The 24,372-nt window shown below is 38.6% G+C and overlaps 1 protein-coding gene across 3 annotated transcripts in view; it reads left to right on the top strand.

Moving 5' to 3' along the window:
* The window catches only part of SLC1A1 (solute carrier family 1 member 1), a 57,476-nt gene that overhangs the window by 12,522 nt on the left and 20,582 nt on the right, over positions 1-24,372 (top strand). For 2 of the 3 annotated variants that reach the window (XM_067315278.1, XM_067315281.1), the window contains exons 2-4: positions 3,884-4,024; positions 21,257-21,349; positions 23,181-23,295. In XM_067315278.1, coding sequence (XP_067171379.1) covers positions 3,884-4,024; positions 21,257-21,349; positions 23,181-23,295 — 349 coding nt within the window. The remainder of the gene's footprint in view (positions 1-3,883; positions 4,025-21,256; positions 21,350-23,180; positions 23,296-24,372) is intronic. The other variant, XM_067315279.1, reaches the window with a different exon arrangement.

The raw sequence follows: 24,372 nt of genomic DNA on the forward strand, positions 1-24,372 counted from the left end.
AACAAAATTCCAGTGATTTGGTTATTGAGACTAGGATGAAAAAGCTCTATATTTGTCCAGTTCCAGTATGAAAGTAAATTCATTCTGCATACTAACTTTTTCTTGTTACTGTTACAAAATCAAGTTTCTTCTTACATTCCAGTGCTAAACTCTAGCACCAGATGGTAGATGCTAGCTCCATTTAAAAGGTAGATGTATTTTACTGTATTTTGTCATACTGAACAAGTTAATACAGATATAATTGCCACATTCTGGTAAAGGAGTAGCACAAATAAGGAAGTGAGAGCAACAATGTCATTTCAAAAGATTGTTGGAATGAGGAAGTCTGTTCTTTGTTAATGTCTCTAGATAAATAACATCCTCTCCAAAAACTAAGCAAATATATATTATGTAAGTGAAAAAGTGTAAGGGAAACCCTGTAAAAATGTTGAGAGAGCATGGAAAATGTTCGTAGTGAAATCCAAGGAGATGAAAAAGAGAATTCTGAAGAATAAAAATGAGAGCGAATCATCCTACCTGCTTGTGATCCTGCTGAATGTAAAAGGAGCAAGAGAAGAAAATTTGACAGCTGTGCAAACATGAGAGTCATCACCTGGAATGAAAGGCGCATGGTTAGAAAAAGTCCTAGACAGACTAGACATAGTCCTAGACATAACACCCCTGGCTGACAGAAGGAAACAAAATATGCGTTGCCCTTTTCAACTTCTTTGCAAAGTGCAGTAGATCACAGGTTGTCCTCTTCCTTCTTTCCTGGCCAGAAAACACCTGGACTCTCCCCTGAGCATGAGCTGCAGTAGGAGTCATCTCAGTTATCTGTAGACATCTTCCATGCATGCCTCTGCGCTGTGCTGGTCACGCTGCACTTGTAGCCTTCCTCTGTGGGTGCCAACGCTCCCTTCCAGGCCACAGTTTTTCTGACTACTTTTGGATGAAATTTGTTTTTTTCTGTCAGAGATAATGCCTTTTGGATGTCCATCTTTATTAAGACTCTTGAGGAACTGGGGTTCAAGGGCTGCTTGCACCGTTATCTTTGCAGGGTCAGAGCAGGAGTGGGTAGGACTCTGATGAGAAAAGGAGCTTGCTACAGGTAAATGGCTATGATCTTGTCATGTGGGGATGCTCTTCAGTTTGTGTCAAAGCATGTAAAAGAGAAAATCTCTTCCACCATGTGATACAGTGGGGCAGAGAGCTGCACCTAGGAAAAGGCACATAACTTCCTCACCACTGTAAATATCTTGCGTGCTTCAGAAACACAGGAGCAGCTGTATGGCAAGGTGACAGCAGAATGTGATGTTTAATACCCTGTACTCTACCGTAAAATGGCATTGCACCACTTGAAGTAAACATACAGTCTGGTCTTGCAGCAATTTAAGCATATGCCTATCCGTAGGCATGTGAATAGTCTGAAGACATGGAGAATACTTGTATGCTTAAGTTCAGCTATCTATACCGACATTTGCAGGATCAAAGCCTTATCAGTTTATCTTGATATATGTAACTATTTTACAAGTAGAGTTTTATCTTCCTCAGGCTTATCTCAAAGTGCACACTAATTCCTTTCAACACATTTGGTTTAGCCACTAGATTAAAAGTAGAGATCTTTGTGTATCTTCTTCCACTGATTAAGGGCATGTACATAATATTGCAAATATTTTCAAGGCTATTGAGATTCAAGGTGTTGCAAGGAGGTTGAACTGTCTGTTCACTGGCACAGATGACAAACTAATCAGATATCTTCTTTGTTGCTTAGAATAGCCTATTTGCCTGAAAGGTTACCTTGTTCATTTTCCATCTTCTTATTAACAATAAAGACTATGTAGGAGTTTATAATTTGCCTCTCTGTTCCTTGAACTTGTTTCTTCAATTGCAGGGAGAGTGCAGAAAAGATGGTTCATTATCTTTTTGTGCTGTCAGACCTGAGAGAGAAATTCTGTTAAAGTAGCTAGTCATTTACATTTCTGTATCAACTGACATTCAGATGTCATACAGACTAGTACACACCACAGCAGAGGTGAATGTTTTGGGAGGATTTTTGCAGAAAATCCTTACTCTCTAGAAAAAAAGATTAGTGTGTTTCTTCTCTAGGAGAGAACTGAGTACAGGATCCCCATCTATTCCCTCCAGTATCAAGAGTACAAACCTGTTGTGTGTGGATTTGTCTAATCTCTTTTTGAAGCTGCTGGTGCTGTCTGCCCCCACAACCTCAATCAATTAGAATAAGGGGCTATCCTGTAAGCCCATTTAATTAAACTGTACAGCAGCTTCTTGGGCAACATCTCTATTATTGTAGGTGTTTTCACTGAGCATCCCTTTGCAGAGTCTTACTTAGCTGCCCTGTGTACCATCAAAAATAAAACTCAAGGGGAAGAGGCAGTTCTGGGTTCAGCTCCAGAAGAGTTCCTGGGACCTCAAGAGTTTACATGGGCCAATGAGGCTGATAAAAGTAAATTGGAAGTACCTTCATGTGCTGTTGTAACAATTTTGCTGCAATATACATGTCACTGATGTCACTAAAATACACAGGGATGTAAATAATTCAATTAACTTCAGTGAAGCTATTAATATGAATAAGACCTTTCTGCACTCTGTGCGTAATGAAAGGTCCTAAATGCTCTTGTCTCTCATTGAATCCAATAAGAAATTGGGTCTGTTGATACCCAGTTTAGCCAGAATTGAAGCATTACAAAGTTCATACCTGATGCTACTATTTCCTCTAAAACAGTGGTGTCTGTAGCAGCGGTAGGATATAAGACCCTGAAGAGAAAAGTTTATGTAATATATTTTTTATTTCTGTGAACCCAGAGTAGGAATATGAAAAAAGGTATAAACAGTAAGCAAACAACATACAATTTATTAAATTCCAATGTGAGATCTTCATAAATTCAAAACTATCTGCAAATTATGAATCTATAAAATTCTGTAACCACTTAAGGAACCAACAGCCATAATGCTCTCTAAACAATAAGGAACAGATTTCCTGTACCAATGATTTCCATTTCCTACCTCATGTTGAAATGGAAAGTAAAGGTATTGTCTGTCAGACTAAAGAAATTTATCTTCTGGCCTGGAAATTATTTTCTTTTGATAGTTCTCATTACCTGTGATTTGTCTAGGTAGCCAGAACCATTTGCTAATTCATTTAAGCCAAAGATAAGAGGAAGTACAAAGGTGCCTTGTAGCATGGCTCAGTCACTTATTATACAGATAGTCTGGTAGTTTGTATATATAGTGGAATAATATGAGTGAAATAGGCAGAAATGTGTTTTCCTTGATGAAATTTCCAGAAATTACTAAATGAATTTAATGATTGCAATCACACTCATTTTTCTAACTTTGCAGAGTGGCAGTTACTGAATGTATTGCTGCTGGTATTGTACATGTATATGTACCTACACCTATATACCAATATCTATAGAGAGAGATATATTTTAGCCAGTACTGATTATCCAAAATACTTCTATCATATCACTTTGTTTCTTCAATGTGCGATAGTGTTCATATAATATATTGATTTCTTAATGCCAGTTATGAATCATCTAGAGCTGGTAAAAGTGGGTTAGTAAAAAGACACTGCCAGACTGGACTGATAATCTGAGGATTAAAACAGAATTTTCCCCTAAAGACACACCTAAAGAAGTCCTCCCGGTTCAGAATTATATGTATTGTTCACTATTTTTACTATCATCAATATGTAGGAGAGAAAAGAAATGCCCAAAGGAAACATCTCTTTACTAATTTGCTTTAGAAGTCAAACCACAGCTGTAAAAATGTAGCTCACTATTTTTGTTTTATTGATCTTCTATTTCTCTTCCCTCTTCCCCATGTCTCTCCTATAAATTACTGCTGAGTCCCTAAATGCTTCACATTTTTGTGTGCTTTTCAGGTATTGGAGTTGGTGTGCTGGTACGGGAATACAGCAAGCTCTCTAACCTGGATAAGTTCTACTTTGCTTTTCCTGGGGAGGTGCTGATGAGAATGCTCAAACTCATCATTCTGCCATTAATCATATCAAGCATGATCACAGGTATGACTGGGAATGCACTGTTTGCTGATGGGAGTAACACCGAGGTTTGACTTTTCTTCCTAACAGAAATAACCTTTAAAAACTTTTAGGGAACTCTTTAATAAAAGTATAGATTGCATACATTTAACTTTTCTGTGGAAAACAATGCTTCCAAAAAGCTGCAAGATAGAAAATTCCGTGTCTGTAGATTCTTGTATCTCTTTCTCCTTGTTTTCAGGAGTGGATTAAACAGTTGCAAATAGCAAGCCCAAGGCTGCAACTGCATGTTCTCAGGTGCAGCATTAACTATTATAATCAGTCTCATACTGCCATTTCATGAGACAGGAAGAGGTTATCTCATAGCTTCCTGCCATAAACGGAGAAGATTCCTCCCCTGCCTTTCCCTGGTTTCAGCAAACTCCCATGAAATACTTTGTATGAACTCTAACATTTGCTGAATCCATCTGTAAGCCCATTCAACTCACTGACATGGCAGAAAACTATAAATTAGCAAAAAAAAAAGAAAAGAAAAGAAAAAAAAAGATAATCTCTTTCTGTTTGATCTGTTTGGTTCAAAGGAGGTTTTTGGAAGTGCAAGCAAGTGGGGAGACTGCATAGCCAAGGACGGGATTATGGAAAGAAGGGCAAAACTTCCCCCTTTTGGCGGAAGCAAACAAGCCATCAGCTGGACTCCCAGCCTTGGCATGCTAGCATTTGCAACCAGTTCCCCCAGTAGGAGAGATCTGAGAAGATTTGCAGGAGCAAGCCCAAAGTGAGATGAAGGAACTGGCTGTCAAATAGCCTTTCTTAAAGTAAAGAAAACCAAACAAACTTGTCCTTTTTCTTTAAGCCTTTGTTCAGGGAACAAGAGTTCTGTTTGCTTTCTACAGTAAGTCAAGGCACACTTGTCAGTGTGCTCTCCCTTTTCATCTCTACAAAGCTTCTATTTTGGGACTACATTCATGTCCAGGTGTTTGTTAATGGTTGGGTGGTCATGGAAAAATATCAGACATTTGACTACAGAGAAGGAGAGCATGTTGTGGTCAGAAGATGAAAGGGTAATTGTGAGTGTGCTATGAAAGTGCTTTCAAGGAGAAAAGGACACAGAAGATAAACTTCCAAACTTCTTGAAGTTCATGGCAAAGATATCACTAATGTCAGTAGTGCACCCCAAAGTTGGCCTTTGACAGGATGAATCTTAGTGAAGCTACCCAGTTCTTGGGAACACAACAATAATGGAGGGATGGCAGGAAGCCGGTGATGGGATTAAAATGGAGAGGGGCAAGAGACAGACAGAGAGGAAAAGCTGCAAGATGCAGGGTGAGTAACAGCAGCAGAAAAAGTCAAGACCTCTGCCTGGAGGACTAAAGGGAGATGAAATGGTCTGCTAATCGTTAGTATGTAAAGGATAGAAGAACAGATGGAGGAATAAAAGGGCTTGATGTTTTACTTAATGGAGAGGACAGGGGCATTTTTATATAGAGGAGGAGACGAGACAGAGACCAAAGGAAAAGTGAGCTCTATTTTTATCATATTGAACTTGAGTCTGTGACAGGAGACCCAGGAAAAGCTGTCAAGAGAAGATTAATCTATTTCATTTTTCAAACAAGCTTTGATTTGTAGTTTGGGCCTTTGTCTTCAGAAATAAATGATATAATCAGGATAGTTATGCAGGCTTCCTAAAAGCCAAATGAATTATTTATGAAATATATGCTTCTCCAGCACTTCAAAAAGGAAAAAAAGAATAGTACTGTTGAAAACCTATTGTGCTGCAATTTAGTATTTCAAATTCAAAGTATGAGTAAGCTGCATGTGTGACTAGTAACAGTAGTTATAAATGAGCTTAGATTTAAGAAACAGCAGATTGTGAGTTAAATTCATATAAAGAGATGAGAACAAGATGCTTTGCTTTTGACCTTGGCATATCTCATTTACATGGAGTAGAGGAGCGTATTCTTTCTACACTTATATATTAGGTTTTTAGGCAAGAAAAAGAAAACCAAATAGCTCTTGGTAAAGAAGAGGCTAATTCAATAGCATATGTTGAACTGTGTTGCTCCTGCAGACAAAGGCACTACCTGTGTCCAAATAATGCTGAACTGTGTGGCATTCAAATGGACTTGGCATGTCCATATATGATGGCTGTTTATATTGCTTGCACTCTTCCCCTTGCATCCTTTTCTTCAGGACATTGATGAGATATTTTGCCTTTTTTAAAAGAAATGTAGAAACAACATGGGAACAAGCATGGGAAATGTATATTTAAGTTGAATAAGTAGTCTTGTGTGTAATCATAAAGCACACTAGTCATTTTTCCAATAACATTTTTGCACAAGAATCACCAAGATGTTTTTGCAAATATAATCAATAGTTTTCTTTTTTTAAATTGAAATTTCTTAATTGGATGATGTCACATCCTAGAAAGCATCAACATACACTTCTGCTTTTGAGAAAAAGAGCTATGTACAAATGTGTGTCCCATGACCAAATTGCTGTCTATTTGGACACAATGACATAAATCAAGCCCACAGCAAAGCCTATGATAGTAGAAATCCCTCCTTCATGAAATTCCAGGAGTTTCTGCAAAATTTAAAGTATTAGTAGTTTTAACTTGTTGTAGGATTCCTAGTAGAAAAACTCTCACTGGCTTTTTCAGTTAGAGCAAGAACACACTTTTAGTCTATTTTCAACTTAAAGAAGCAAAATTCTCCCTCTTGTGGTTAGATGGAGGACTTTGCAGAATGTGGTTTTCCTTTGCAAACTCAGTTTCCCACACTGTAAAAGAGGGAGGGCATTATTTTCTTATTTATTTTACATACCATAAAGGTAAAAAATTTGTGGAATTTTTCCACCCACCTGCCTGGAAGCTGAATTGGAGCCTAAATACAAAACTAATGTATGTCCTAAGCATTTATTTTTTTTAGAAAAAATTGAGAAGAATGATTCTTAGATTATTCAACAGAGTTCTTTGGGGACAGAAGAAACTGAGCAGTGCTATGCTCTTTTAAATTATTTTTGGTCTACCTCAGAGACCAGCTTGTAATTATAATTGTAATCTTCTCATAATTATTTTAATGGATGTGAGATGTAAATTTAATTTACTCTGACCTGTGAGCCCACTACTGATAATTTAGCCCAAAATATCTAGCTCTTTTGAGATTTCCATCTCTCAGACTAGCTAATAATCAAATAATGCCTCATTCGTGTGAAGAAATTATTTGTATTTTCTGTTTCCTGCTGTAGTGGCATGGGAAAATTGAAAATGAAAATTGAAAACCTACAGTGTTATTCAAGATGATTGTAGTGGCCTATAGGACTACACCTGCACAGAATGTAATATTACACATCCTAAGTCCCCTTCTTTGAATTACTTCTCCAAAAGAAGAAATGAGTTGGCAAATATAAAAAACAAATTACTTTCAGCTTCCTGGTAGGGGGGAAATGGGGGGAAATGTCTTGTGTACTTACTGGGAACTAGGAGGCTTAAATCTGATCATTCTAGAGTATTTAAAAGCCTATAAAATGTCTTTAAAAGTCTTGGAAATTCTCAGATTGAATTGCAATCAGAGAATGAAAATTTTCTAGAATTGTGCAGAATATCCCATCACACATCTGCATTCAGAACAGACTAGTCCCTTTCAATCATTTTTAGTCTTCATTCTCCATAGACTGAGATTCACTGCATGGCTGTTACCCTGTGTAACAGCAATAAAAATACTTGCAGATCTGTTTCTTGCCTGGATTGCAGCTGGACTTAGGCTGGAGACAGATGCCCAGTTTCCTGGACTGTTGTGCGCCTGTGCTTGGGCTTCCCTTCCCTAGGCTGGGGAAACTTTCCTGCGCAGCCTGGAGCTATCTAGTCAGTACAAGAGTCCTGCTTTCTTGCACCTAAGTCCCATACTGGTAGCCAGAGTTAGGAGATTGGGATCTTATCCAGCTCCCTCAGCCCTGCAGATAGTCCTGAGAAACCATGGCTCTGCTTCCCACCTCTCTTCCACCAGTCTTTCTAAGCCAGGAGTATTTCAGCCTGCCTTTCCCACTGATCTCCAAAGTATTAGCAGTGTACCATGATGTGGAGGTCTTTCCTTAGGGCTGGCTTGTTTTCTATCAATAACGTCTCCTATGAGGTGGAATCACAGCTGATAAATGAACTGTCTTTTGTGATATTTTCAGGGTCATCCATAAATGCCTGAAATCTCAGTTCTGTAGTGATTTGTTCTGTGCTTCATGCTTTGGTTTAAAAGATGCAACATATAACACAGCGGTGCACGTCTCAGATCTCAGTATTGATGAAATGCTTTTATCAGCTATCCATCTCCATTTTAATTCCTGGCAATAACTTCTCCCTCATTTCTTATGCTTTTTCCCCAGTGAAACTTTACCTTTATCTTACTTCTCTCACTCTCCTTGCCCTTCCAGTCTCCGTAGTCAGCTCCAAAGAGGCTTAGACAGTGAATGGGAGTTTCCTGGCTCCCAGACTTGTACAGGGTCACCTGTGGGAAAAGCTAAAATTCCTGGAGGCCTGAAGCAATTGATGTCATATTTATAGGTCACACAGATCTGGCCTCAGAAATGGTGAAGAAAACAGTATCTCTTGCCTTTCTGAGGACAGCTTTGAGTGACCTATAAATACAATATTTGCCCTGCAGTAGGTCTGGCTGGGCAGACTCCAACCACAAGCTTTCCGTGACTATAGAAATAAACTCTTCGCCAGGAGCTGCTTTGATTGTTGCTGCAGTACAGTAAGAAGCATCCTGTCTTCCACCTTTTCCAGTACCAAAGCACAGTCTCTTGTTGTTATCTCTGTGCTCCTCACTCTTAGTACAAAGATGATTATTCTACCTCAGGTCTGGCTCAGTCTAGCTGACGATGACCAATTACAACTGTGTGAGTGAGAAAGGTGGCCCAATGAAGTACCTTGACATGTTCCCAAATGCAGAGACTGTAGCTTGCCCTGTGGAGTTTGTTGAATCATGGCTGATGGAAGGGGATCTTGAACAGGTTGTTTGTTCTTGTCCATTGATCAAAATTGAAGAGTCAGTTTCCTACCTTGGATCCACACTTGTGAAGCTGCTAGTTTGCTTTATCACAATGCCATTGTGTTTGGTAAAGGAAAGCAGGAGAGAGAACTGGAATAAATGAGAAAAATCAAAGTAGAATGTCAATCAGACTGTTCTTAGTTCTCATGTTCAAAAACTTCCTTTTTGTCCACTATATTAATAACTGACATTAAAACACATAGTTAAACATGCTGGGGCCATACACCTGCTTGTTCTGTTAATGATCAAAAGACAGTATCACTGTGTCTGTGGTTAAAACCTGAATGTACAATATGCATGGACCAGATTTAGCAAATCTAAATTTATCTATGTAATTAGAGTAAATTCTGATCACTTCCAGTGAAAATCCCGTCATCCCTTTGTTTATACATTTGGGGTCTGTGCCAGTGCATCAGCCACTGTTGCTGTGAACGTCAAGGCCAGAATGGATGCTATTCTCAGTTACAGAATATGTTCCTAATGGGGACATGAGAATCTTTTTTTCCTCCCATATCTTCTCAGCTCTCACTTTTGTACTTTCTCCATTTCACTGGCTCTTCAGGCAAGTCACAGTGTGTCAGAGCAGAGTAAACATGGATTTCTAGATGTAAAAAGTCTGAAGATTTAAAATTTGTGGCTACATACACACATAAGTTTTCAGGACTTCCTTACATACTATGAAGGAACACAGGAAAGGAAATGGAGGGAGAACAACTGTATTTTGTTTCCCATAATGCAAGACTTGCAAATTACTTTTCCTTGGTATCACCATCCCTGGGGTGCCAACTGCCTCAGCAGTTCCCCTTCCTGCAAGTCAAAGAAGTGCAGCTGTTGAGAGATGCTCAGTTTTTGAGGCATCATTTGCAGTCCCTGTTCAACAGCAGCAGCATACAAGTTTCCAGCCTCAGAGAAGCCCTGATCTACCTTGAGTGTCCCTAGAGTATGTCTTGAGATGTCTGTGTGGTGTCTAGTGGCCTTTATGTGTCTGCAGAAACAAGAACCCCAGAGAAAGCCAGTCATTGTATTATATTACTAAACTAATTATCTGGGCTCAGAGAATTCACCTTGTCCCTTGGTATCATGTGCATTGTGCAAAGGGCAAAGATATTACGCTGCTGTTGTGCCATTTTGCTTACAGCAGTACTAAAGGATACTGGAGATCCCATCCTCTCATTCACGTGTAGTTGCTGAGGCAGGGAGGACTGCAGAGTCATGGGCTGTTGACAGGCAAGGTTATGTGCCCGTTCCCTTCAAATTACTCCTATCATAATCATCTACTCCTTTCCCATCAATATCAGTTAGCCTCATGCAACTGAGACAGCCCCTACGTTATTTAACATTTTAAATTACAGTAATAAAACTTTGAAGTACACTTCTGGTTCACGGAGCATGATCACCACCAGCTCTCAAGGGCAGCGAGCCCCAGCGCAGCAGACTGATCTGTGGCATCAGCAGCCATCACCTCTGTCCCAGCTGTATACCCAAAGGCTGCTGGCAGCACCACTGTGAATGAGTCTGAAGCAGCTCAATGTCTTCTGCTCTTCTGAACTGGAGCTGAGGATGTAAAACTACAGTTTTGCTACATAAAACAAGCGGCAGTCACTTTTTTACTCTTTCCCTATATGTGATGACATGAACTTCATGACCAATGAAAAATTCGCATACTTTCAGTACTCAAAGTTTGCTCTATTCACCCCATATTTCACTTGCAATCTGAATCTGATTTATCCCCTGAATTCTGCTAGCCTGTCCAGCTTGGCAAAGGGATGTGTCATCCTCCCTTCTTCCAGGATTTGATTACATTCCACCCAAGGAACATTTTATCTCCAAAACTTGAGTAGACACTATTTTGAGAGTATGGGAAGAGCCTTCTAGAGGAAGATTAAAATTTTCCTACAAGTGATACTGTTTGCAAATAGAGATAAATGGAAAGGAGTATCAGTACCTTCCTTTCACGCATGTAGTCCAATAAGCTCTCTAGGCAAAGATCATACCTGATACTGCAATAGTAATTGTGCCAGTTGCCCAGAGTGCAGCACAGCAGTCTGTTAGCGAACTAACAGTTGGGGTCAGAAATTTTTAAGGATGTCTTACCTGAACTGTTCCCTTTTCTGGCAATTTCATCCCTTTAAGTGCCATAGATTATTCATCTCCCATTTATTTCTCCATTTCTGTCTCAAATTTAGAAAGGGGTCATAATATCTCTACTTTTCCAACCCCTAAATTATCCAGGGCATCACCTTTCAGTATTTAGGATATTCTTTATAACTATTATTGCATTCTATGCTTTAGTCTGTTTCTCTGTTTTATCAGTGCCTTTTCAAAGTTAGAAGGCCAAAATTTGTCTTGCTAATCCAGTGGTACTTTCTTTAGATTGTGTAAGTAGGGATCAAGACTTTTCTGATCTTATATGTTTCTGTGGTATTCACGTGGCACTAACAGATGCTTATTCATTACCTGCATGCCTTGCTATAGGAATCAGTTAAATGAGATTTCCTCACCCCTTAGGTTCTTTTGTATAACAAGGAACATTTCACAAACACACAAACATTTATGTGCTAGCCTTTGTTCAGCTCATTTGTAAGACCTTTATCGGCTGCATTTACACGACACCACTAATGGAAGAACAATCATTTTCTCCAAAGTAAAGAAGATTAATTAACTTTCTATCTATTTTTTTGATTGAAAAGCTAATTGCCACAAGCTGTCATAGAAATTCTTTTCCTTTGAAGTAAGTAACAGTGAAATTTAAGTAGACGAGAAAGCTTCAGTTGTAGAAGGACTGACAGAATAGGAATGGAAGAATTCTGTAACAAACATTAAAGACAGAGCATGTGGACTACCAAAAATGTCCTTTGAGAAATTCCATACCACAATATTTTTGGGGCTTCCATTTGCTAGAGCTGCTTCATTATCTTATCTCTTCAGCCAACATCTGGATCAGAACTGTCCTACTAATGGGACTTAGCTCTATATGTCATTCAGTTAACTAATGGAAGGCTTGGAACAAAAAGTCCCGTGACACAGTAAACAGGAGAAAGAAATTAAATCTTATCAGATGCATATCAAATGAAAGATTGTTGAGAGTGATGGACAGGGAATATCAGATACTAGCATCTGAGTCCTGTGTGTTGGTTGAATGCTGAAGCAATAGATAGAATTGAAGTCTGAAGGCCCTTATATGGGCAGTATTTGAGTAGATGGCTATGAGCTATTTGTTTGGTCTGCACAGCCTCCACCAGCTGCAGGGCACATGGTACTGCATTTCCTAGAGAATCCCACAGGACAGACACAAAGAGCAAAAGATATACTGTGCAGTTCTGGTAAGGAAGACATCAATAATTCCTATTTAACCTCATTTATAAACTTATGATTCAGGGAGAATATGGAGAAGGTGATCTTTAAATTAACATGAGAGTAAACTTGTACTGCAAGCTCATTCCAACTCAAAGGGCTGAATGGGAGCAAAAAGGCTCAGAGTCAGAAATGGGAAGAGAGAAAAGTGCCAGGCAGGTCAGTGACAGCTTCAGTGAAATATGGGCTCTAAATCCACCCAGTTTATGGTGGTTCCCCCTGCAGCTATTATTGTCTAAAGTTTATGTCAGCATGGCATTGTCTACAAAAGCTTAGCATGTGAAATACTGGGCCAAGGGCAAAAGGACTGAGGACAGCTGGCTTCGACACCCCTTTCTTGGGTTTTGGAAGGCCTGAGAGGGGCGTTCTTTGCTCAGGAAGGGGATAGGTGGTTGATATGGCTGCCCTGCAGAAGCTGACCAACAAAATGGATCTAGCCACATCACCAAAAGAAGGGATGGGTGGAAAAAAATCAGGTTAGCAGGCATATTTAATATGTAGTCTATTCACACCCCTTCTCAGTCTTAGGGCAAGTGACTCCAACATGTGTCCTTGTTTAGGAAGAGTTACTATGATCTGCTTAGTCACAAGGGAGATTGCATACATAATGCCAGCCAATCTGAACACAGAAATCTCTTCAGATCTGACTTCATCTTTATGAATTTTCCCAAATTCACAGAACAACAGAGAAGACCCTTCTTTCCCTGTTGTGAGAAGGAACCCTTCTCCCTTATATTCTTCACACAATTATCAAATAACAACAAAATTTACATGGAAATAGGATGGAATCTAATACTGCGTATGTCAAATGCTTTCCTTTGCTGGAATGTGCAGTATTTATTGCTGCTAATTAGAGCTGGCAGTAGCTCATGGAAGAGGGATACAAATTTGGAGTCTCTTAGCTGTGTAGAGGAATAAGAAAATATGCAGTAAGCTTGCTACAGAAGTCAATGTTGGAGCTAGAATTTGGTATCCAGTTCTTCAAGCAAGAATCATTTGTCACTTCTGAAAATATAGGCCAAATATGATTTATATTAGCAGTGTTTCCCACTGTAAGCAGAAGAAAAGGAAGGCAACTAACTGAAAATGGTCATACACCTTGAAAAAGGATTGCTGTTATGACTTGACCACAGGCTCTGTGATGATCGCAGAATTAAATGAGAATAGTCAGTATGAGGTAAAGGACAATCTAAAAAAAAAAAATCAGAGCGGGGACATCCTGCCACGCAGTCAGTTGAAATTTTGATGCTGTTCATGTCTTAAGTTAGAAACATTCCCAGCTCCATCTTTTAAAGCCAAGCAACGTTACACATTTCAGCCAGTTATCTGTCTATCCAGTTATCAAGAAGTGCACTGTTTCTTCTTTTTTTTCTGCTTTTCTTATTCTTTTCCCTGTATTTTTCTAAGAGTAAATTTTATATTTTTGCAACAGCACTTAACTTAGCACAGTCCTAGCAATAAAACAATACTGCTGTTTTTATATAGAACCCTGTGGTTCCTTTAGAAGGATTGCTTACTGAAATGCTCAACATGCATTTTAAGATTTTCCTGTGTTTTTCTCCTTTCATATGTCTGTTGCGATGTTCTTTAAACAATTTTTAAATGGGCTTGATGATGCTGGATGCTTTAGTATCATTTCTATGATCTAGTGTGCATGCCAAAATGCCAAAGTGCAGCCAAAATAGCCAAATGGGGGGGAGAGGGGGGTGTTAAAAACTTGAAAACATGAGAGGTTGGAAATTGTTTAATGATTCCTCTAGCTGCTGCAGACATTTCTCAGTTAAAGCAATAAGGCAGAACCAATTTGGAACAGTTTTTGAACTGCATCTTATTCCTCAGTCAGCTCCTTAATCACAGGAGAATAGGTGTAAAAGCCATACCATTCTACTCTTCAGCAACCTTTGTTGTTATATGATATTAGTTATAATAGTGGAGTAGATATCAGAACTCCTAAGAGAATTGTGCAAAGTGGATGTATGCCAGAAAATTCCGGCACTGAGTCACATTTAAGCAGAAAAGCCTGCTGCCTGTGCTGGGAGCTGGGAGCTGGCCAGGTGACAAGATCTTTGTGCAGAGAGAATTCATGTTGATCATCAAGTGTAGCACTGTTGGAAAAAGGAGTTAAACAGCTCAGCCTTTTGTTGATTATATTTAATGATCAATTTGCTGTGCAGATTAAATGAGATGGTGGAAGGAATGGATCCTGTCAGCTTCCACTAGTGTTGATTTCTTCTGGCCTTATTAGAAACTTTGAGAACAGCTGAGAAATACTGCAGAGATGCACTGGTGATGACTTCCAGCATTTGTGGAGCAGTCATTAAATATGCTAAAGTGTGATTCTTGCTGCTGGACAGGGACAATCACAGCACTAGATTATAGATGTAGACTCTTAAAATCCATGGAAAAAAGAAAACTTGGAAGTTTAAACCCTTGTGCTTGGTTAGGACAACTCATATGACAACTCCCAGCATATAGGGGTTATACCCTAGGCAACTGATAGATAAGATGATAATCACTGGAAGTGAGAAGAACCCTGTAATTATTTCCAGTCACTAATTCTAACATTTTCATTCTAAGATCTTCCAGGACCACAGGATTAACAAAGCACGGTGAACAGTTCTGGAATGGCCGTATTATACCTAGTGCCAATGCCATGTGGACATTTGTGCATTTCCATAGCCATCCAAAGTGAACACAACACAGTGTGTTGTACAGATAGCAGTTCTGTTTGCTTGACTTGTAAGCAAACTTGTTTCTGGTTTTACTTGTTTCTGTTTGAAATAGTCATCCCAACTCTACACATCTCAGAGAAAAAAAAGAAAAAATCTGTAATTCATGGATCCCACAGTTACAGTTTTTGACCCTTCTTGGTACCTCTGGTACAGAACAAATGTTCTGCCGCAGCCTGCGTAGATCTCTCAAACCTTAGTAATTTTTCTGTGATGATAGCAACTGTAGTCAATAACTTGGCTGTCACATCTACATATACCACCTCTACACTCTACAAACATGTAGTTTTACGACACATTTTACTATGAATTTCCAAATGTTGATGCCAGCATAAAATTTCCATTCTATGTGGGAAATGTAGGTCACTCCAACAAGCAGGAAGCAGATAGGAGGAGGTATAGGAGGGTGGGATAGCGACCTTTCAACGTCTTTGAAGATTTCATTAATGCACTGTATGTTGTTCCCTCTCCTGCACTCCATTTTTCTTCCAGCCAAACAAATAAAATGAAAAAAGAAATATTAATGACTACTTGATGTGTTTGCCTGACTTTGTAGGTTGCTACTCAGGAATTGGCATCAGCTCTTAAGTCTGTGATAATGACCAGGTTCAGAGGAGGATAAAAATGCTTTATAATATCCAGTGCAGCGTAACTTCACCTCACAAGAGTTTCATTTTAGTCCAATAGTTAGATATTGCTAAACTGAAACAACTAGCTTCTGTCTCTTTCATACTGTATTAACTTCTGTAATTTTGGACATTTTTATAACCTCTGTAGAGACATACAGGTTCGATAGCTCTGGCTCTTCTTAGCTCTTGGCCTCAGCCACACTCAAAGACAACACATGCCACATCTAATTACAGGAGCAGTGAAAGGTATGTGCTTTATCTAGTTTGTAATTGCCACATACAAGTTCTGTGGAACGTTCCCCTGTTCCAGAGTCAGGAGAGAAAGAGAACAGGAATTCTCAGTGTTCCCATAGAAAGGATCTGAGTAAAAAAAGACATTATTAAGGTGATCAATCTCAGTTATTTTGCTCTCACTTAATGTGAGAGGTTCTCCGTGTCTCACCTCATCCTGGCCAACCTACCCTAGAGTCTCTTAATTTGAAATACTTTCCTGGAGGTGTTTTGTCTAGACTTCTATACCCATTTAAAAAAGCCAAACAAAAAAGTTACTCTAATTTCAAGAAGTCTGGGAACACAGATACTCAGTCTCTGGGTTTGTCAAATTTCAGGGAGCATTTGGAAGTGACAGGTAAGACTGCTTTGTCTTTCAACCATATGAATTTGTCTCAATAATCTACCTGGTTCTGAAACCTGCAGAGTTTTTGGTTGGTTGGTTTCTTTTACTTGAAACATTAAGCTTTATTTTTAAAACATTAAGCTTAATTTTTAAAAGCTTTAAGTAAAGCTGAGTGAGAATCTTGTTATATTTGCTAGCAAATATTAGGAAAGCTATAGACCAACGTAGGAGTAGCAAGAAGAAGTTGAGTCTGTTTATGGTTGGATAGAGGCACTCCAGTATTTAGTGAGGGGCAAAGGTTTGTCGTCAGCTGCAGAAAAGAGAGCAGAGCAAAATGAAAACCAAAAAGCTAGTTTGCATTTAGAACATTCCAAACAGCCTTCTGAAGCAGCATGAAAAAGAAAGACTTCTTTTTTTTATTTTTTTTAATCACAGAAAGCATAGAAAATCAATTTCCTGATTCTGAAAGAGTCTTCAAGCACTGTCATCACTATTGAAACATACATTTCAGTGATGTTTCAAGCCTTTGTTATAACCTTGCCTTTGTTATAACCTGCCAACACCCTCTGAACTTTAGTTTCATTTAGGAACATTCTCTGTTCCTCTATAATATCAAAAATAGTAAAAACAAATAACTGAGATTTTGTCAGAGAGAAAATAGCCATGTAAATATTTGCATTCCAAGAAGCAGCAACCTTATGTTATACTAGCATGTCACTTTCCCTAAGTCTCTTAGGGACTGAAAGAATGATTTGTATGTCAGTCAATGTCTACTAATGAAAATTTCAGGAGTGCTTGTTTCGTATTTATGCCCAGTTTTGTCTAAATCAGAATGTTCCTGTGCATAACAAAGCCTTATACCGTAGCATGTAGCAAAGCAGCTCTGAATATGTGCAATGAAACAAAATTGTGAAGGAAATTTAAGAGGAACTTTAAAGATTGCAGATGACTCACGTTGTTATCATCCAGTCTTACTAGGACTCTTCTTCTGAGGTTTTTAACCAAGGAAACAGGGTTTCTAAAGTAAGAGTCAGGGGAGTTATGTATCTTTTCTCTTACTTTAGCAACACAACGTGTTCCAAATGTAAAAATCAGTAGTTGAGTGCAACAGAGGAAGAAAACCATCATTTATAATCTTGTGTAATAATTCAATTTTGCCACTCATATTTTTTTGAATGTTTTACAGTATTCTGGTCTTTTTAGTTTGTTTTTAAAGAGGAAGGTCCTGGGAATCCTCCAGTAATAATGCAAAAATGTCAGCTATAAAAATAAAGGAAAACTAAATTGGCAGCAACATTTAAAAGGTTCAAATAAAAAAAGACCAGACACATTCAAAAAAACCTTCTTGTAATGTGAGTAATGGCTGACTTTTCCTTTCTTCCTAACATTTAAAATGGGAGGTCCACATATTTTACCCAAATGTACGTGCCTCTTCTGTTCTGTTGAGGTTTCAATACCGTTCTCTTCCCTGTTGTGTTTTGGAGCCTTCTGATATTCGTGATTAGCATGATTAACATCAGACATATATTGCTTATTCTCCCATCCTTTCCTTAAGAAGAGGGGCATATGCAGTGCAGCATTTCATGTTAGTTGGGCTTTGAGGTCCTGAGACAAGAAGGAGAAGATGTGAGAGATTTCATTTCACTGCTTGTTTCCTTGTTTTATTCTTTTACAAGTGCATATGTTGCAAAGTAGAGAAAACAGGGCAAAAAGAGAAAAGCCGTACAGAGGATTTTGAATTGGAGACTGTAAAAAAAATCCATGGACATCAAATTGCAGAACACTGGCAATTGATTCACAAATTCGGCTCCAGATGTTGAAACCTTGACTCTGTTCTGGTAACCACATAGCATGAATAAAGAGGTGGATAGATTTATAGATTTTAACACCAGTTGGTGGCCTTTATGGTCATGTCCCTGAAGCCTTGTATAATATAGCCACAAAATTACATTCCTGCTTCAATGGCTGTGACGGAATCAGAACATCCCTACTAGAAAAATTTAAAGAACTAATCTGAAATTTTAAAATGCCTAGGGGTGGAGGAGAAACCATCATGACTGTTTAAATTCTCTATAGTACAGTATCTTTACACTCTATCTGCTCAAACATATTTTAAAAATATTGTTAAAAATTCATACATTAAGAAGTGAGGGAAAGACCAAATAAAATAAACATGAAAGTTTAGTGGTAATTCAGAGTAGATGCACGAGTTTTGTTATACTGTTTTTGTGATCTTATCTTTTATTTAAAACACTGCACAATTTAAGTTTTGAGCAGCATGCATGCCATCTTAGTTTGAGAAATATGTTTGCTAATGAACTGATATCATTAAGTGTTAGTTTTGTTTTGTTTCATAAAGCTTCCATGAACTCTTTCAGTTATTCCCACAGGAACTGTAATACCATGGTGTTATTTCAAAGGAAATTGTATTTCTAGTTGGTTTGGGGAAGAAGCCCAGCAGCTATCAGTATAACCTATTATCAGGTGCTCACTAATGACAGTTGCTATATCTGGAGGAAATCTATTTTTATGCATTGTTTTCCTATGAGTAACAAGTTAACATTAAAAAAAAGCAGCTCAGCAGAATAAAGGACCCAGTGCATATCATAGCAGTTATGATGAATGTGACTTCATTCTTTAAATGGAGGTATAATTCTGAATCCAGTTTTGTTTCCAAGTACAGCTGTTTTCTAAAAAGAACATACCTGTGAGAGATGTTCCTCTTACTTACTCAGTCATGCCTGCCTGCCTGACTGGTTTGCACTACTTTTACAGCTACTAGAAAGGCATGAATAACATGACAACAAAAGCACAAGCTAGATTCTAGCATGTCTTATTCTCTAACAGGATCGTCATCTGATTTAAAAATGCAGGGCCAAACATTGTCCTTAATTATCCCTCTGTAACTGCATGGAACATAGTAGTTTGCAAAGGGGCTTCATTTGGAGCCACCAGAATTGCTATCACGGGAATTTGATGTCATACTAGTTGTAAAGTCTTTATAACTGACTACCCTGGGGAAATAACCTTGCATAATTATTAGGCTAGGTTGAATCAGCAAGATTGTCAGGCAAAAAAATCTTAAAATGAGCTTTGTGAAAAACTCCATCCCATGAGAAGATTATTGTCTTACCTCTGCTGACTACCTAACCACTATTGACAGCCTATATAACAAGTTTTAGTATAAAATTCAGAGATTTCTAATCTTCATGGGCTTTTCCTGTAAAGACACGGAACTTGTACCGGTTTGCAGGTGCAAAAGCTACAACACTGACAGCCTTAGAAACCAGCTCTTCTGCTAACCACAGAACAAACATAAAGCCCGTTATTGGTTATTAGCTATTCTCAAGAGTTCTTACTGCCATAAATGCCACAGCTTAGCCTGCAGCAATGCGAGCGTCTTCCTTCTACTCATTTTTACCCAGTTTCCAGGTGAGAAATGAAAATGATAGCCCAACGTCTGTGTCCATTCTGTTTTTTCTCCTCAGACAAGACTGACAGTGTTGACAGCCTCCTGTAATAGCAGTGGCACTGTTTTTTTTCTGTGCACTGGTCTGTACTCCATTGCCATATAAATAGATTTTTTATTATCATTATTTGCTTTGCAGGTGGGATGGTCTTAACATCATGGTTTCTCCACGTATATGTAGTTCTTCTATACTCACCCTGATGATAGGCTATTCCATGGAAGACCCCAGAGTAATCAGATAGATAATGAAATAAAATAACCTTCATTCTCCCCTCTCACTGCTGTTTGCATTTTGAATAACAATTAACAGGACAAGTAATGCATTATATGAAGGCTCTAGGCACACGTTGTCGCTGTTAATATACCTCCTGGAAAAGATATCAACACATGGTTAAAGTATAGTTGCTAAGATCCCTTCTGAGCTCAAAGATCAATAAGCTAAATTTGTGTCAGAAGGATCTTTGATTTGTCTTACTTAGTTTGTGAAACATCACTGTCCTTATGAGTCATGCTTCTGTGAGGTTAAATATCATCCTGTCCTATGCAAGGGAATCTGGCCAGCCTTTGAGAATAGGACTCAATAAACATAAAAATGTAAACGAATCACAAATGTATAATAAATAGATATCTGTGAATAATTAACTAGTGTGGTTATAAACTGTCAAGTTTTACAGTCACAATGCTCATTTTACCCTGGTTACCGAATTGTAAGAGTGGATATATAACTGTAAACCTTTTAAACAGTTAAAAAATATTTCATGAGCAGTTTGATATAATATTGTTGCCAGAAGTTAAGTTGACTTCAGTGCAATCCTTGCATCAGCACTCCTCTGCCTCCACTAACAAAAGCTGCCCTCAGGTGCTGGCAATGACAGATTCAGACAGAGGACTGGGAACTGCCCAGACTTGAGAAAAGGTAAAGCTTTAGTCAAAAAAAAAAAAAAAAAAAGAAATCTGTTAACACAAGCAAGCCTGCCATGAATGAAGCAGTTCCTTACCCAGCTTGTGTGCCTTCGAGCAGCCTGGGATAACAGCCCTGAGCAGCAGCGATGCTCCTTTCCCCATTCCGTATTTTTAAAGCCAAAATGTTACATATTTGAAGAAAGGAAAAGGATTAAGTGAGTATGGTAATAGACGGGAACATACTTTCATTAGACCCAGGAAATCTAATTCATGATCAACCTCAGGGTGTCAGAAATGCTTAATTAACTTTTTCCTAGTTAAAATCCAGGGAAACCAGTGCAAAAAAAGTTGGTCTGCTACAGAACTTTTCCAGAGGTGCAATGGGCAATTAGGTATTCAGAAATATCTAGAGTAAGGCAATATTTCCTTATATAGATATAAGCCACTATACAAAAATAACAAATTTCTTCTCTAAGACTGTTTCCTAGTGTTTTGTTTGTGGTTCTTTTTGCAGGTGTTGCTGCTTTGGATTCCAGCATTTCTGGGAAGATTGGTTTGCGGGCAATTATATATTATTTCTGCACTACTCTCATTGCCGTAATTCTAGGTACTCTGTGATACTGGTACTGTGATACTGTAACTGTTAACCTTCTCAGCACTGCCTAATTACAAGTGTACAGCACTGTGACAATACTAATTTCCCAAAACAGCATGGGGACGGAAGGCAAGAATCATATGAAACATCATGACATACTTGTAGCAGAGAGAAGGTGGTCCTGCTATTCACAGTTGGGCTGGGTTCATTTCCACTCTATGTTCATTTCCACAATTCCATAGGAACTGTGACATAAATTTCAGCTCAAGCAAGATTAGGAGCTGTCTGCTTAGGTAAACAGTGACCCTTTTAAAGGCCAGCTTTAACTACAAAGTGAATTTCCTTGACAGCAAAATGATAGATTGTGGCTGGTTCTCAGACACAAGAGTGTATAATGTGTCTCACCTGAAAGAATGAGAGAAAACATTGTTTTCCTTCTCAGCTTATTTCCTTCCTAAAAGGTTTTTATCCCTTCTGTCACTGCCAGGCTCCACTCCCACCTCTCCGAAGCCCACCCCTCCTCGTGCAGGAAGTTCATTCCCTACAACCAGCCTTGAAATCTTCCATATTTGCTTGAACAGATGTCTTCAGGCTGCTTTCATAAATAGGAAAGAAAATGAACCCCTTCTCTGTCAATTCTTTCATAGTTATGAGGCCTAGCTTTGCATTTTGTTGTCTGAATGAATACCGTTCCCAGATATCACCCATTAAAAAGAAACTGTTGTGTATTTATTTGAAGGACAAAATGTGTACCATGTATGACCTACTTATAAAGCAAAGCAACTATTTAACAGAAGAAAAATGATCGCATACAGACATACAAGGCCAGATTCATTCCCAGAGGTTGCATCATTAAGGTTGCACCATTTAGGATAATATCTGATCTGTCTGGGAATTTTCTGTGGATACATAGTGAGGCAGACTTGGTAAAAAGTAACATACTATATATGGACCTAGCTTTGAAATTGGCCCTGCCTTGAGTGATGGGTTGAACCATCAATCTCCAAAGGACCCTGCCAACCTAAGTTATTCTACGATACTATGATACTACGATACTGGTTTCCTTATGCAAAGTTATACAAATTCAGTTTTGGTGTTGTTCACAGTTGTCATAAAAAAGCACTCTTCCTGGGGGATTGAAGGGTCATGCAGATGCCCCTTTCTCTCCACAGTGAGACTTAGTTGTCTGATGTGTTTTAGCTTAGCTGGAAAAAAATGCATACACTTGAAAAGGCTTAGTTTTTCAGAGAGTAGAAAGAATGCATAAAATGAAGCCCACTAAAGTCAATAGAAAATTTGTCACTGATTCAGCATTCACAAGGTAGTGCTTAGTATATATTGCACAAAAATTTTTATTTCACTCTGTTTCTGAAGCTCTTCTTTTATGTAACTTTGTTGATATATGTTAACTTGAACAAAACACCATTGTATAGTGGGGTCACAGGGCAATATAATTGTATTCAGACCTGAAAACTAGTAATGAGAAAGGGTGTGTCAAGGAAAAGGTAAATGGCAATTCAAAATATCACCATGCAAAATTTGCAGAACACTTCAGCTGAAGTCCAGCTGAAGTAATCTACCATTCTTAGTGAGCAGTAGTGATTTAATAGCATTGAAGCAAAAATAAAGCTAGAATGCCCAATTCCAGTGGCAATGCTGCAAGTTGCTCCTGTTTTGGAAGAAGCCACCCGTTTAAGGATGCTAGCTGTGGACCTCTCTTCCTGAACAGCCCTGTGGGTGCCCCTGGGAACATCATTTGGTGATAAGAGTTTAGTCACACAAGATACACTAAGGCTTGCATCAGTTTGCACTGTGAATTTTTCTCCTGGTTCTGCTTCTACAGGGATTGTGTTAGTTGTGATCTTTAAACCTGGAGCATCTCAAAGAGCAGAAGAGATAGAGAGAGTGGGCAGTACCCCTGAAGTCACTACTGTTGATACCTTGCTGGATCTGATCAGGTGAGAGGTTTTATCATTTCCATACCCATGTTGCAGAGGCCCAAATAATAAGTGCATATACAGTTGTATTGTGTAATGTGATATCAATGTTCTCCAGTGTTGCTGGGAGGATTAAGGGCAGAGTGTAACTTGTATTCTAACAGGTTAGATGAAAGAGTGTTCATTTTAGAATGGCTTCAAAGGAGCTTGTTAAAAAAAAAGCACTCTCCTCACACTATAGCCTTTGGTTAATAAGCCAGTCACCACAAAAATTCCCTCCTCCACAAAAATTGACATGTGTGCTTTACCTAGTATGAGGAAAACATCCAGAAAAGATTCAGTGGTGGGCTGGTTACTTCCTAGAAGCTTGTGTGTCATCCAGCATAGAAGACCACCTATAGAATTGTCATGTTGTGTGTCCCCTCCTCCAGGAAGAATGCAGAGTAACAGATGCAATGTGTGGACATTTCTTATGGTTTCACAGTCAACAGGTTTGCTGCATCACCGGTTTTTAAGGCAGCCTTATTGTGAGTCTTTCCCTACCAGCATCCTGAAAAAATGATAATTAAAGTAGTTAGAAAAAAACAGCCCCTAGAAATATTTGCAAAAGACTTGAGCAATGTGCCTCTGCTAGCACAAGTTTTTAGAACTGGTAGGAGCTAAATAAATTGTGGCGTGATTAAGAAGTTATGCAAAACTGACAAAAAAAGAGCTGCATTTCCAGTAGTGGCTAGTAGTTACCGAAAAATGTTTCTTTGGATTTTTTTCCTCCAGCCACAATTAGTGCCTGGTCTGTATCACTATTGCTGCTCTTTTTTTTTTTTTTTTTGAATTTCTACTTAATTTATCCTCAAAATCAGCTGCCAAATATCTGAAATCAGCTTTCTCAGCATTTTTCATTTCAGGAGATCTGAAATGCCACTGACATTTTCAGATGCAGCTCCCAACCCACAGTTCTTTGACATTTGTAAAAAAAAAATATATATATATATATATACCTTGAAAGAGTCACCCATCATATTTAACAGCAAACACCCATTGTCATCTGGGGCATCTCTGCCCCAGACAGATCAAGATAGACCTCTTTGGTATCTCCGG

This window comes from Apteryx mantelli, chromosome Z, assembly GCF_036417845.1.
Source record: "Apteryx mantelli isolate bAptMan1 chromosome Z, bAptMan1.hap1, whole genome shotgun sequence".
NCBI lineage: Eukaryota > Metazoa > Chordata > Aves > Apterygiformes > Apterygidae > Apteryx > Apteryx mantelli.